The 14,273-nt window shown below is 40.9% G+C and overlaps 1 protein-coding gene across 4 annotated transcripts in view; it reads right to left on the bottom strand.

Annotated features, from left to right (window-relative positions):
* SK (small conductance calcium-activated potassium channel) overlaps nt 1-14,273 on the bottom strand; it is a 398,226-nt gene that overhangs the window by 91,556 nt on the left and 292,397 nt on the right. For all 4 annotated transcript variants that reach the window (XM_072297495.1, XM_072297494.1, XM_019061693.2 and 1 more), the window contains one exon: nt 4,614-4,988. In XM_072297495.1, the coding sequence (XP_072153596.1) occupies nt 4,614-4,988 (375 nt within the window). The remainder of the gene's footprint in view (nt 1-4,613; nt 4,989-14,273) is intronic.

The following is a 14,273-nucleotide window of genomic DNA, read 5'->3' as shown; positions in this document are numbered from 1 at the left end:
GGCTTCCTGCCTCCAACTTTGCGAGTGAAAGGCCAAACCGTTTTGCTTCCGAAACTCAACTGACTTTCTCTTACTCCCGACACCGAGCAATACTTCGTAAACACCTCTTGAGGTATTTGTTTGGTAATTAGACTCATGGCAACTTGAAAGTTTTTAATGGGAGTTTGGACTTTTTTAACCTTTTATGATCAAAAGAATTATGATTGAAAACCTTACTAGAGAATTTGCGTAGAATAAAAGTCGCAGAAAAGTGGATTTAAAAGGCGTCAGGAAATTAGTGCGCCAAACCTTAGGAAACGATGTTCAGAGTCAAAGTGAGCTTTTTCTGTTTTACGTGAGTTTTTCTGGTAAACGCACTTCTCCGACACTGAGGACCGTCCAATGGTGTATTATTTCCCCTATAAATTGTTCAACGCTTTTGCAAAGCGTCAAATGTCAGTGAACATTGAATTTTGGAAGTAGATTTTAGCGTGATTTGAATTCGGTGTGGTTGCAAAAGTCCGCGCCATAATTGGAAGTCGGTATGCAGGATCACTGCAAGGTTACTCACATTTTCAAGGAAGGGACCTCGTCCAACGTTTTTCCCACACGAAGACCTTTGAAACCATCAAAAAATAAAAATTAAGTTGACATTCACACCCGGAATCCAATAATCCCTAACATTTGACGTTTTGAAAAACAGTCACAAACCAATTTTGGGCGGAAATGTGCAACATTGAAGGACTTCAGCGCAAAAAAAGCGTTTTCAGAGAAATGTCCAAGGAACAAAAAAGGGAAGAGACTATTACATTTATGGAATGAAATGCCTAGATTTGGGATCTGAACAGAGGTCAGTCACCATAGCAATCTAATATCTACATCGGAATCGAATCTTAGACATTAATTAATATCTGAGAGCCTAGTTGCACCTTAGCCGCACCAGTGCCTTCCAGATAAAGCTATCGCATCCAAAATGTATTCATGTCTTTAGCTGTTGCGTCCTGCATAAAGGGAGAGAGTCAAGGGGCTCGCGAAACCAGGTTCCATGAAAGGATCCCAGCAACCCAGGCTTATGAAATCCTCTTAAATCAGAGCAATGCTAACCGCAGACGGCTTTCTACCCCCCCCCCCCCTGCCCCACTCCTTGAGCTTTTGGCTGCTCTCGGCTTTAGCGGCTAACTCTATACTACGGTCATCGGAGTGTTGTGGTAACCACATCAGTTGAGGCCATTTGTATTATTTCCATTCAGGAGCTGACCGAAAAAATCCGGGTTTTAATAGAAATATTCGCGGGTTTCATGGAGAGAGACTGGGACTCAAATGAGCTTATTTCAGTTATTAAAAGTGATCCAAATTTTTAGTGCTCAAAAAATTTGCGTGGCAAATTTTAACTCGCTGTAGTCATTGTTTTTGGGCTCGGGTCAGATTTGAAGTTGTATGGTAAGATAAAGGAGGTATACTCGTGGTCTTAAATTAAGCTCCTACCCTTTTTTGCCCGGAAATAACTAAAAACAGCTCATTTTTTAAGCATTTGCAACAATTTTATTCTGAGAGCGAAGTCGCCTTAAATAACTTATTTAATAATTATTTTTTTACTATGCATTACAAAAAAAAAAACTGACATTTTTTGGACTTTTGAACATTTTAAAAGTTGTTTTTTCCTAAAAGTAGGTACTCCAGCCAGCTCTCACGCACCATCCTCTTTCTCAGCACGCACAGCAATGCAGCTATGCCGAGGAGCACGGTGGATGCACGGGAGCAAGGGACGACAATGCGATGCCAAGGCTATGGATGCAACTATTCAAGCTTGATGGATGTCCGGGTTGCCTATGCAAAAATTGAAGGTGCTCTCTAGATTTGCATCTCGAGAGAATGTATTTACTTTAAAAGTATTATTGTTAGAACAGTGAATTTACACACGTTAAGAACGCATAGATGTGATTATGTTTAATTTCGCTTCTTAAACGTCTCAAAATTATTTTCGAACATTATACTTTTCTCTCCGTTTTAAAGAAACACCGGTGAAACATTTTATTATTTTCGGAGACATTTTAAGAACATCACTAAGGTGTCGTTGGCCGATCAGAATTTCATTTGCACAAGGAAATTGAAGCAACTAGAAAACTCTATGACTTTAAAATACACCATTTGCTTTATGCATGTGTTTGCGGATGGACTGGAGTAAATATCTAACTCTTCGCTTGAAGGGCGAATGAATTTACAGATCGGAAGAAACATTAATAGTACTTAACAGTTTCATAAAAAGCCCTAGTTGCGCAAAATTTTGAGAAAATTCCATATAACATGATTCTTAAAGTTGGACTCTACTTAATGTTCTGCCATGAAACATTTTGCGAGTCACTCTAGACACAAATATCGAAGGCGCCTTCAATTTTTGCAGAAGCAAACTGGTCATCCAAGGAGTTCGAATAGTTGAATCCACCCTTAGCATCGCTTTGTCATCCAGTACCCCACCGTGCATCTTGGCAATGCTGCATTGCCGTGCGTGCTATGAAATAGAACGGTACGAGGAAAATCTACTTTTCGGGGAATAAGCGGCGGATAATCTTTCGCTGGAAATAGTTGAAAGGAAATAACGGCAATGAGATTATTCAACTAGACGGTGATACCCCTTGACACTTTAAAACGAGCTTTACGACAAGAAGAACGACATTAAATAGATGATTAATTTAGGTGATTGTAACACCTTGATGATTTCTCCTTCCATGGTAAAACGAGTGTTTCTTTCCGTACCTACCGTCTTTACCTACACGTTATTAGCGATTTTGTTAGGTTCCAACGGAATCTTTGGCTCAAATTGTGTTGATTTTTAAATAATCCCAAAATCTAAAATATAACGAAGACTGTGATTGTCCATGGCATGGTAAAGTGCAGTGCTGAAGAGATACGTGCATATGGACATTCGTACGTTGCCAAATTCATTCTGACAAAATACGAATTTCTTGGAAACTTTTGAATATTTGTGACCGGATCTGTGGAGAGAAACTAGAGAATAATGAATATGATATTTCATTTTTGACTTATCTTAATCTTTGGAAAACTTAAATGAGTGAGATTTTATGTTTTCTCTATACTTTAATAAAACTAATCCCGTTACTTTTACTCCACTATATTTTTTCTCTTTTTACTCTTTTTATAGGTCTCTTTTCGCAGATCCGGTCATATTTTTGTATGCATCGTTAAATGGCCATAGATAAACCTGCGACCTAGACGCGCGTCTAGCAAGCAGGTGTATCTGGCGTTTAAAGCCGGAATCACACGCTGAATAAGGCAGCTGAATGAGGCGCGCTGAATGCGCAAAATTCAACAACGAGGCTCAGCGACCATCGGATAATGTCAGATTTGCCTGAGGTTGAAGGACATTTCGACAACGATTTTTGTCCGCACGCCTGGTTCTATGGTGGTTTATGTCCTCGCGTTTTTTCGGCAGGGGAGTTCGTGCCGTAGTACCTTAATTTATTTTTCGAGGAAAGTTTCGTACTCTTAAAGGATGCCTATCATTCTTTAAATGTTGGAGCGCCTTCAATTTTGTTTGACAATGTGCAACACCTCCATTGTGAAATAGTTGCTTGAGGCGCCGTGGCACGCTGCACCGCGGCGCGCCGCGGGCCATCTCCCAACGCACAATGGCGCCTACAAACCTTAGGGGATACTTCAAGCATTGCGCAATGCGTAAAGTATCCCCTTAGGTTTGTAGGCGCCATTGCGCGTTTCGCGCCGGTAGCACGCCGCTCCGCTCTGCGTTATGGCTCGTAATATTTAAAAGTCGGTGTTTTTCAGTTCATGATTTTGAAATTTTTGCACACTCTGCATGGATTTTCCTCATTTAAATTGATGAAAAAAAAATTGTATTTGAGGAATATATAAAATTTGTTTCGTAAATATTACGGTGGTCTGTGTCAAATTTAATGATTTCCAAGGCACTTTAATGTTTTCTTTTATATTTTGTGCTTTTAATATGCTTCAGCGCGGTATCCGCGCAACCGAACGCTCGAAATCGGACGTATTTGACTCTAAAAGATCGATGTACATAGTCATACGGGTTAAAACTAATGAATGCGTGCTTCTTGGTTTTTCTCCCATTTTTATTCATTTTTGTGTGGTTTCTTTCAACACAACTTTTATTTTCCGCGTGGACGCAAACTACTGGACAAAGCAGGTGCGCGGACAAAAAATCGTTGACGGAATGTCCTGAAACCTTGCCTGGACATTTCGAATGTATTTGATACAAATCTGGATGAAAATAATTAGAATTTGCGAAATTTCAGCCGTTGAGCGATGACTGTTGACTTCCTTATTCAGCTGCCAAATTCAGCGCGTGATTCCGGCATAAGAGGAAAAAAGGAGAGCACTGGAAAAAAAAACCACATTGGATCTAGAGTCCAGACTCTTAAAAACATCGACGAGAAAAAATACTCTTGATTCAATCAGATTTAAGCTTAAATCAAGAACCAAGCCTCTTAATTTGAGCGGATTTCCTTTTGATTTGAGCTTAAATCTGATTGAATCAAGAGTATTTTTTCTTGTCAATGTTTTCAAGAGTCTGGACTCTAGATCCAATGTATTTTTTTTTCCATTGAGAGAGGAAAGGAGAAAAGAGTGCAGAGACTGACCTTGGAGTAAATGCCGGCACTAGAGAGTTCGCTCTCTATGACCATGACGATGATGCCGAACATGCCCATGACGAGGGCGTAATCACTAATCCGCTTGCGCTTTTCGAATAAGGCCTTGCGCTTGCCGAGCCTGTAGCCGACGCTGGGCTTGTGCTTGACGCTGTGGAGGTTCCCGGTGGAGCCGACGCTGTTGCCCTTGCACGGGAGTCCCTGGGCCCGCTCCCGCTCCTCCGTGTAGCGCGGGAAGTCCGCGTGGATCCCCACCAGGGCCATCCCCGCCCCGTCGTCCCCGCCCCCGCTGTCCCCTCGCCCGGGCTTCTCCTTCATCGCCCCCGGAATCGAATGTGTGGACACTGTCGACACCGGCTTCCGCAGCTGAAACAACCAACAAACATGAACCGTTATAACCTCGAACATTCAACACCGAAAAACACATCATGGAACATTTGAGGGACTCGGACAGAGGCAAGAGACCCTCTACCGACCTCTTCACGACAGGTGCACGGAGAAAAAAACTTCGTGCGTGGGACCCGAAGTTTAGGTCATATGGATCTCTGAAGTTTTCGGATTGAGCATCTGAACACTTTAGGCCCAGCTGCTGAGGTTTGTATCACACATCTGAAACTTCAGTTCTTACGTCTGAAGTACTTCGGTTTTCACATCCGAATGACTTCGGTTCTCACATCCGAAAAACTTCAGTTCTCACAACTGAATTACCTCAGATATAAGAACTGAAGTTTCAGATGTGTGATCCGAACCTCGACAGCTAGACCGAAAGTGTTCAGATGCTCAATCCGAAAACTTCAGAGATCCATATGACCTAAACTTCTGGTCCCACGCACGAGGTTTTTTTCTCCGTGTGGAAGCTTTTACTTTCGGGAAATCAACATTTCCTTTTGGACAATTATAAGGGAGCAACAGTCATCCTATCGACTTGGTGGATGATGAGCTTCGGGTGACGCCATGAGCCAAACAAGTTTTCCATATTCCGGCATGTTTTGGTATGTTTGCAAAATGAAACTCCCAACACGTTGTTAAACATCGACCAAGCAGGTAGTTCAACAGTTGAATGCTGATGTCCCGAGAGTAAAAGCTTCCACCATTGCTAAGATACCAGTGGAGGGTCTCTTGTCACTAGGCTCGGAGGAAAAAGCGCATAAGCGCAGTTTTTGAAAAAATTCAGGTATTAATGATTTCAAGTATTACTAGTCTTCATGCATATTCTGTGAAAAATTCGCTCCCAAATTCCAATTTTTAAGCATCGAAATGTCAGTTTGAACTTTCTTTCCGCCATTAGGATCCATGTAATTTCGAAACTTCAAACACGTTTCTCAACGTAGCAAAAACTACACACTTATGCGCCTTGTCCTCCAAGCCCCTCGTTCAGATAGAAGAAATCGTTATTTCTCGTACGAAGGAATGTAACTCCATACCAAAGTAACAAAATTGGCTGAAACAATCCAATTTCTCAACGAAAATGCACCTTACCCTTTTATTTAGTCAGAGAGCCTACACCAAGTATATACAAATGTTCATGCCTCAGGCGTGATATGTGTTACGCGTTACTCTAGTGATTTCATTTCATGTAAGATGGTTTACAAGTATAATTATAAATATTTTATAATGATTTGGTGTCTAATGAAGCTCTAAAACGCGAGAGTTTTAATAAAAGACACCCGTAAAATTATTTATGTGTATGAGTTCATAGCTGTGAATCTACGATACATGCATAGCAAAAAAGCAAGCAAAGTTGGGCCTAAATCAACCAATTTTTATCTCAGCATTGTACCAGCGTGATCGTGTTCAGCTGAGTGAGCAGAGAGCTTACCAAAACCAAACCTAATTTGCGAAAACTTGCCTGGCAAAGTGCTCGAACCGATAGTCACAGCCATCATTTGTCGAATTTCATGCTCAACAAGTTACTAATCAATCAACAATAGACGAAAAATAGCGTTGACCCCCGAACTTAACTTTTAACGCGTTCGGTTACGTTGCTTAAATTGCCAGTGCAGGTTCTGGGCTGTATTCCCTGCACCAGTGGTGATAATCGACTGTCAATATTTTCCCTTTTGAGGCTAAACTAGAGAATCGATTCTTATGACGTTCGTTGCGAACGCCCTGATAATCGATCTCTTTCAATAGGTTTGAACGGCATATCACTCGATACATCGCAAAGCACGCGCCACCACTATGCACGACACAGAAACGATATTTGCCGAGAGTGAATCCTCTGATGGGTCAATTGTCTGCCCACGAGAGGCAGGCACGGAAGCGACCGCTTTTGATTCCAGGTAACCCCGCCCGCGGGGGCGAGATCCGCCGTGTTTTCGAGAGTAGCCACATTTCATCGAATGAAACAAACATTTTCGAGAGAAGTTTCGTACGTGTATCCTTGCAATTTCCAGATATTTCACTAAATTGAATTGTGAACGGTGTTGTTTAAATAATTTGGTGAAAAACATTTACAATTTACCCAACGAATTCGGTTTTTATGAAAAGAAATACAGCAACGTCTGAAAGTTCATACGACGTTCCTCCTTCGCACGGCAGGGATGGTGAGCGGAACGCGTGCACGGATGTAGAAACGTGCGAGATCCACAGGCGTCGGTGGAGTGGGAGGGGTGTGAAGGGGAAGGGGGGTAACAGCTCAATCGTGGCGTGACGGGGACAGGGACCCCATCTCACCCCCCCACCCCCGCTTCCGCCCTTTTTTTGCCGCCACGGAGGGCCGGAGCGTGGAAGGAATCGATGAGTATTCGCGGAATGACAATAACCGGCTGATCTCTTAAATACATTCATAAAATGTCACCCTCGGGTCCAATCATCTGCGAATGCAGTGCAACCTCCTCGGGACCTCCCGCCCGGATTGCTCTTGCATTCCCTCGGAATCACGATCCTGCCTCGGTGGGATAAAAGGACGTAAGATCGCTAAGAACTGAGCCCCCGTTCCCGTACCGTGGCGCCGTGCCCGCGGCGCGGAAGATAAGGCGGTTGGGGTGTTTCCCGGACGGGGGGACGATAAAACTCACGGCGGCGCCTCCCGCACTGTATGAGCATTCTACAGATGTAATTTACCGCACTCCCGGGTCCGTGACAAGAGGCCCGGGCGAGCATGCGCCTCGGGCGTTGCCAAGTTCGCTCACGAAAAGGGCGAGATTTGACATGTGCACTGGAAAAAAACACATTGTATGTGGAGTCCAGACTCTTAAAAACATTGACAAGAAAAAATACTCTTGATTGAATTAGATTTAAGCTTAAATCAAGAATTAATTCCTCGAAGTTTTGCCTCTTAATTTGAGCGGATTTCCTTTTGATTTAAGCTTAAATCTGATTGAATCAAGAGTTTTTTTCTTGTCAATGTTTTCAAGAGTCTGGACTCTAGATCGAATGTGCTTTTTTTCCAGTGTGTCCTTGGGCCCCGCGGTTTGATTTTTGAAATACGAGTATATTGACAAAATGATACGCAAAGAAAACGAAGGGACAATGGAGCGAACTTATTGGTGAGAGCGGATTGTTGCAATGGACAAATGAGGTGAGTGGTAGGCTAATTGGTGGCAACCCACAAGAGACCCTGCAACGAGAAGGAACGCCGTAGAGTGTGAGAGACGTGTTTGCATGCTTTTTTCAAAGCGCCTTCAAAGGAAAATGATACTCCGCAACACATCGGAGTTCGAATAGTGGTATCACGGAATCCTGATCGTGCGCGTGGGATCTGGATATATGAGGTGCGCAAATTGAATGGAGCTGATCAGCAAGTTTATTGTAATCGATAGACAAAGCAATGAACTAAAAATAAGAAAGAGGGAAAATGGAGTGTCCTGCAAAACTGTCAGTTTGTAGATAGGCGGTAATGTTCCTTAGCCATCGATATTTTTTAGTGATCAATGTGTGAAATAAAGAGACCAAAAAGTTGTTTTGAGGAGAAAGGAGGTGGGAGAAAAAATGTTTCAGCAAAAGTCGACAAATATCGATTACTTATTCTATCATAAAAATTTGATTGATAATACGTCAAAAAAACCGGCGAAAAACCAAGTTGAGGCGCGGTACACGAACTTCCAAAATAGATAATGGGGCCAGGAGGTTGGGAAAGTGGGCGAAGAGGGGGAAAACTTTCGGTTCTCTCAGAAGCCAATGAAATAATCTGGGCCATAGAAAACGTGAAAAAGGAGAAAAAAAGGGAAAAGAAGGGTAAGCAGGAGATGTTACTGCAGGAAAGACCGTCATCACAAGTGCCTTTTGAATAATTCATCGAAAGTTCACGTTACTCCATGAAAGATGGTCACCCTAAAGATACGGGTGAATTTCAGAGCGCGTATTATGAAAATATACAGCATTAATACTCTATTTTAGTACTCCGGGTTTTGAAAACAGCTCCGGGGCGAACAAAAAAATGTATATTTTTATCAACGATTCCTCTTATTTTGGAATTCTGTTTCCGTGCACTTCCTTCATCCCTACTTGTTATTTGTATTTATTCTATTGCTTATTTTTACCTCGTCATAATGACAACATGGCAGAATGTATCCGCCATTTTTACTACACAGATCCTGATTATCGAGTGCGCGCTCCGTAGACTCCTCAATTCCGTCGCTCCTTTGACGTAAGGGCATATCTCTATTTTTACATGAACCCCAGAAAGCATAGGGTTATATGAATAACAGAGCTCACGTATAGATCGAGGCACGTCCTTACATCAGAGAAGCAACGAATTACACGACGAAACGATTTTGTTCTTCCTTCGCTGCTGCAACTTGATCTCTTTACGTTGACAAGAATACGAGAATATTTGCACTGCATCTCGTAAATTTATTCCGGAATCGTGAATTTACCCATAATGGCATCTAATAAATTTCACGGGGGAGTAAAATTGCTGAAAAGGATATCAAAGTGGGAGGTTCGACATCTTTTCTTTATGCTCGTGCTCTTTAGAGGAGCAAAGTTTTTACAGATGGTTTTATTAAAACGTTTAGAGAAAATATTTTCTCAATACATGCCAACGATTGTGGCAATGCATTTTTAGGAGCTTGTAGTGTAGCTTTTCCATGAAACAATTTGTAAGAAAACCGAAAAGCTTATTAACCATTTCAAAAAAAGCACTATTGAGGGGAAAAAAAGCTGACCGAAATCCGGTCAGTCAAAAGCCGAAAGTCGAGTTGACGTAGAAAGGCGAAGCCTGAAGCTGAGTTTAGCCAATCAGCAAACGCCATTTCCCCGCCTGGCTACGTCATCAGATCCCGTCAAAAATATAGTTTCAAAACGATCTCATTTTTCGCATTTTCAAAACGGGAGTTCGTTGACATTTAGAGTTTTAGAAAAATCTAGAACATTTTTTTAGAGCTTAGTATGCTCCCTACTTTAAAAAAAAAAAAAAAAAACGAATCGAAAAAAATGGGTGCCACTGATCCATTGTGATTTTTAAACCCCGACTAGTCCCGAACGCCAAAAACTTATTCTTTATTCTGATTTGTCAACAATGGCCTTGTGATACTTCGGCCAGAAAGTTACGATATGTGCGGTGGTGTGTAATGAGCCACTAGACAAGGCAAGCAATTAAGCACCCCATTAACTGTTTCCTCGTCAAAATTTTATGCAGAATATAATGAACACTTTGGAAATTTCCATATTAAACTCCTAGGTAAGAAAATAGTATTTTCTGAGTTCGCCAAAAGGAAAAAAAGAAGACAAAAATTTACCCAAGGAAAATTAGGTACTAAATCAATTTAAGTGTGTTTTAAAAGCAGAGCTGCGAAATTTCACGAAACTTCATAAAATGAAACTTTAAAAAAAATTTCACAGATTTGGCATGGACTAAGTATGCGGTGAAACTCATGGAAGCGGTAAATTCTTGATTTTGAAAGGGGGAAAAAAATATAGGTCAAAATTCGAAGTCTCTTAAGTAAATATCGAATAATTGTTGCGCGTTGTACGCAACGACGCAGCCCTGAAATATCGTTGAAATGGTCAACGCATTTCAATTTGTGCATCTTGAACCAGATATTGTGCCACGTAAAGTTGAACTCAATTGTTCCTACGACAGGAAGCATTCAATGTTTACGTTAATTTATATTCCGGCTTAAGATCATCGTGTCCTTCGTAACGCAACCGTGACACAATCCCGTAACGCTGCCGTAAAGAGGAAGGAACGCCGTATAAGCATTCGAATGTTTCGTTTTTTCGTTTTTCAAAACGCCTTCAAATAACGATGATACTCCGCAACACGCCGGAGTTCGAATAGTTGTATCACGGAAACTGGCTTAAGAGATTTAGAGTGCGCTAATTGAACTGCGTTGACTGGTAAGTAACTAAGTTATTTAGAGGACAAAGGGTCTACGGCCGTATTATTGAAATTGATAGACAGAACTATAGACAAATAATAAGTCACAAGAAAAATTAAGCGATCCTTTTCGTGGAAGCAGATGATTGCAAGACTATCTAACAGCAAACCACGAGAGACCCTATACCCGTAGTTATTCCATAATTTCACCTCTTTTTCTATAGAAACCACCCTTTTCAACCAAAAAGATCGCTCTAAATCTCATTGTCTTTTTTGTCTATAGCTTTGTCTATCAATTTCAATCCTCAGCCCGGTGATAAAAGGCTGAACAACCTGTAACCAAACTTTTCCGCAAGTATTGACTAGTCACTGCTGAGAATTCTGCGGTTTCCCACGGAGTAAACGGGCATTTCGTCCTTTCCCAGACGAATGAACGTAACCACACATAAACGTTGCCAAATCTCCACTCATGTATTTTATTTTGTTCAGGTAACCAATGAGCATCCCTAACTGAAAATTTCGCGAATTTTTCTTCGAATCTCATGACGAAATCGGCAAAATTTGGAGAAAAAAATAACTTTCATTATATCCGTTCGAAAAACTTTACTGTTCGAGTCTACTACGGAACCGTGGAATGGAGTTACGTTCCTTCATTCGAGGAACGACGATTTCCCCATGCGAGCTCACGAGAGATTTGCAATCGACAGCCCATTTAGAAAATTGAAAGCCATAAAACTTCAGCGATGTAATTGGACAGGCGCTCTTTATTTTTATTACAAGGCTCTTTTTATCCACAACCCACTTCGGAAAGGTTCTCGGGAGGAAAATCCTGCTAAAAGGGGCACAATCCGGGGGAGTGAGAGGGGTCCGACGAAATTAAGTAACCGAGGATGAAGCGTTTGAAGTGCGTTAGTTTTGCTTTTCCTTGTCACGACTAACTTAGGATCGTTCCTTATACAGTTTCTTTCCTCAGGGAGGCCTTATACATCTGATCGAGATTGAGTGAAGTATACGTGTACAAGGACGCTTTAAACGTCATATCATTAGGAGGAACATTTTTACGGAACTCGAGTATATTTCAAACGTTCAAATATGAAAATAGATTCTTACAAGGGATTACAATGGTTTGTCACCGTAGGAAATATTTGGTACAAAAAAAATGAATTTATGACATTGCGAGACTTTTAAGTGGGTGCCTACCTTAAACCTGTACCATTAAAACTTAACTACTTAACTTTATAACTTGCACAAAGCCTGCAATATATCGATGGCCTAAGATAGAAACCACGTATCTCTGTTTGCGACGTTGCATTTTTCTCTCATACTTATATATTGAATTGTATTTTTTTTAGAGAAACTAGTCAACATAATTTCGTGAAAGCACCTTTCATATGACCTCTCCGTTAGGAGAATATTTTGTATTAACAAGCTGACATGTTTGCTTAGTTATTTCTCTTTGAAAAAATTAGATAGTACGTAATTTTGCACCTTGGTCATCGAATTCCTTTTTCATCTTGTAGTTTTGGCGGTTACAAATCATTTTTATCCCTAAGGATCTATTTTCAAAGTAAAATAATCGGATTTTACTCAAGTTTTGTGAAAATTGTTCGTTTTGTAATGAATGTTAAAGGTATTCTTCATACTTATCAATATCGATGTTAACCATAGAAGATCTCCTTGAGGTCAAACTCAAAACCTGTTTCAGAGACGATTAAAAATAACTCTCATGATGGAATTACACTGAAGCAGCTATGCTTGAGCGAGCTGTTTGTTCAAAACATTCCACAGAAAAATGAATAATTTCATAATGACTACGAATTATTAGCACTGGAAAAAAACACATCGGATCTAGAGTCCAGTCTCCTGAAAACATTGACAGGAAAAAATACTCTTGATTCAATCGAATTTTTGCTTGAATCAAAACGAAATCCACTTAAATTAAGAGGCTTGGTTCTTGATTTAAGCTAGATTCTGATTGAATCAAGAGTACTTTTTTGGTCGATGTTTTTAAGAGTCTGGACTCTAGATCCAATGTGTTTTCTTTCCAGTGAGGGAGATATAAAATGTGGGCATATCGGGAAAAAAGGTGGGAAGAAATAGAGCAAATCTGACGAAACTTTAAGATTGGCTCTATTCTGAGATACTGATCCGTCTTATCTCGAACGAAGCTCCGAAGACAAGCCGTAATGTTTCGAGGAGGAGTCCGACAGCGCTGAAACAAGTGTATACACGCAGCAGTAAACCCGGTACTATCAACTGGTTAATGTCTTTTTTAATTTGTAATTAAGCAGCGCGTACGAATCCGCTGTTGAGAGGGGACTAAAAGGGGGTCATAGCGTTTAGGGGTGCGCGGCGGAGCCTTTTCCTCATTACTGACACGGCCGAATGTTCCGGAAATTGATGAGCCACGAACGATGTGAATCGAACCCCGGAGCCGATTCATATTCAAATTCATATTAACATTAGTCAACGCTCGTTAATCGAGCTCCGGCAGATTTTTCTGACATGATTCGATTAGAAACACCGCATTTAAATGGGATACATTAGTTCTCTCGGTGCTCTTTGGAAGGCCGGGAAATACGCACGAAATTTCTGAAATTGATGGAATCTAGACACGGTTTTCTTGACAAAATTTCGTGTGGAACAAGATTTGAGTGACACAAATTATTGAGGATCACTGTATCTCAACGCATAAAGTCAAATGTCATGCTCATATAAAACTATATAAACCATTGGCGGACATAGCAAATTGGCAACATGGTTTTTCTCCACTTAAGTCTATGGAAATGTATCGATTCTTGGAGGGGCCAGGTGCTCCGAGAGGAATCGATTATTTAACATAGGTTTATATGGCAGAAGTCCGATATTGCCAAATTGCTGGATTCGCCTCTGATAACCTATTTAAATCAAATTGTACACGAAACGTTACCGTAGTGGTTTCTGCAGTAAATAATATGGCAATTTCAATATTTGTGTTTCGGCTCAGCTGGTACAACTGTTGTATAGTGTGCGATTTGACGCACGCAGACAGTTGTTTTCATGTTCTACGGGAAATTTTGGTTCGGAAAGATGTCGATGGTGAGCGTACTAGATCACGTATCTCGGTTTGCGACGTTGCAGAATTTCTGTCATACTTAATTTTTTAAATGGAAAACTACCCAACGTCAATGCTTGATAAGTTAAGTGGGTTTTCTTCTTTGTGCGAAGAAAACTCTTGTGAAAATTTCATGGATTGATATTGATTTGGTTTCCTTTAAAAAAATAAAATGGGAGCGGATATTTTTAAAACCTGAAAATGAGATACGTGGTTCGAAAGTTTCACCGTCAATGCATATCAGAATGCTCGAATTCCCAATTTGACTGTGGCTCATTGCAAAAGTTAGCTC

This window comes from Bemisia tabaci, chromosome 2, assembly GCF_918797505.1.
Source record: "Bemisia tabaci chromosome 2, PGI_BMITA_v3".
NCBI lineage: Eukaryota > Metazoa > Arthropoda > Insecta > Hemiptera > Aleyrodidae > Bemisia > Bemisia tabaci.
This window is presented reverse-complemented; position numbering and strand designations above follow the sequence as displayed.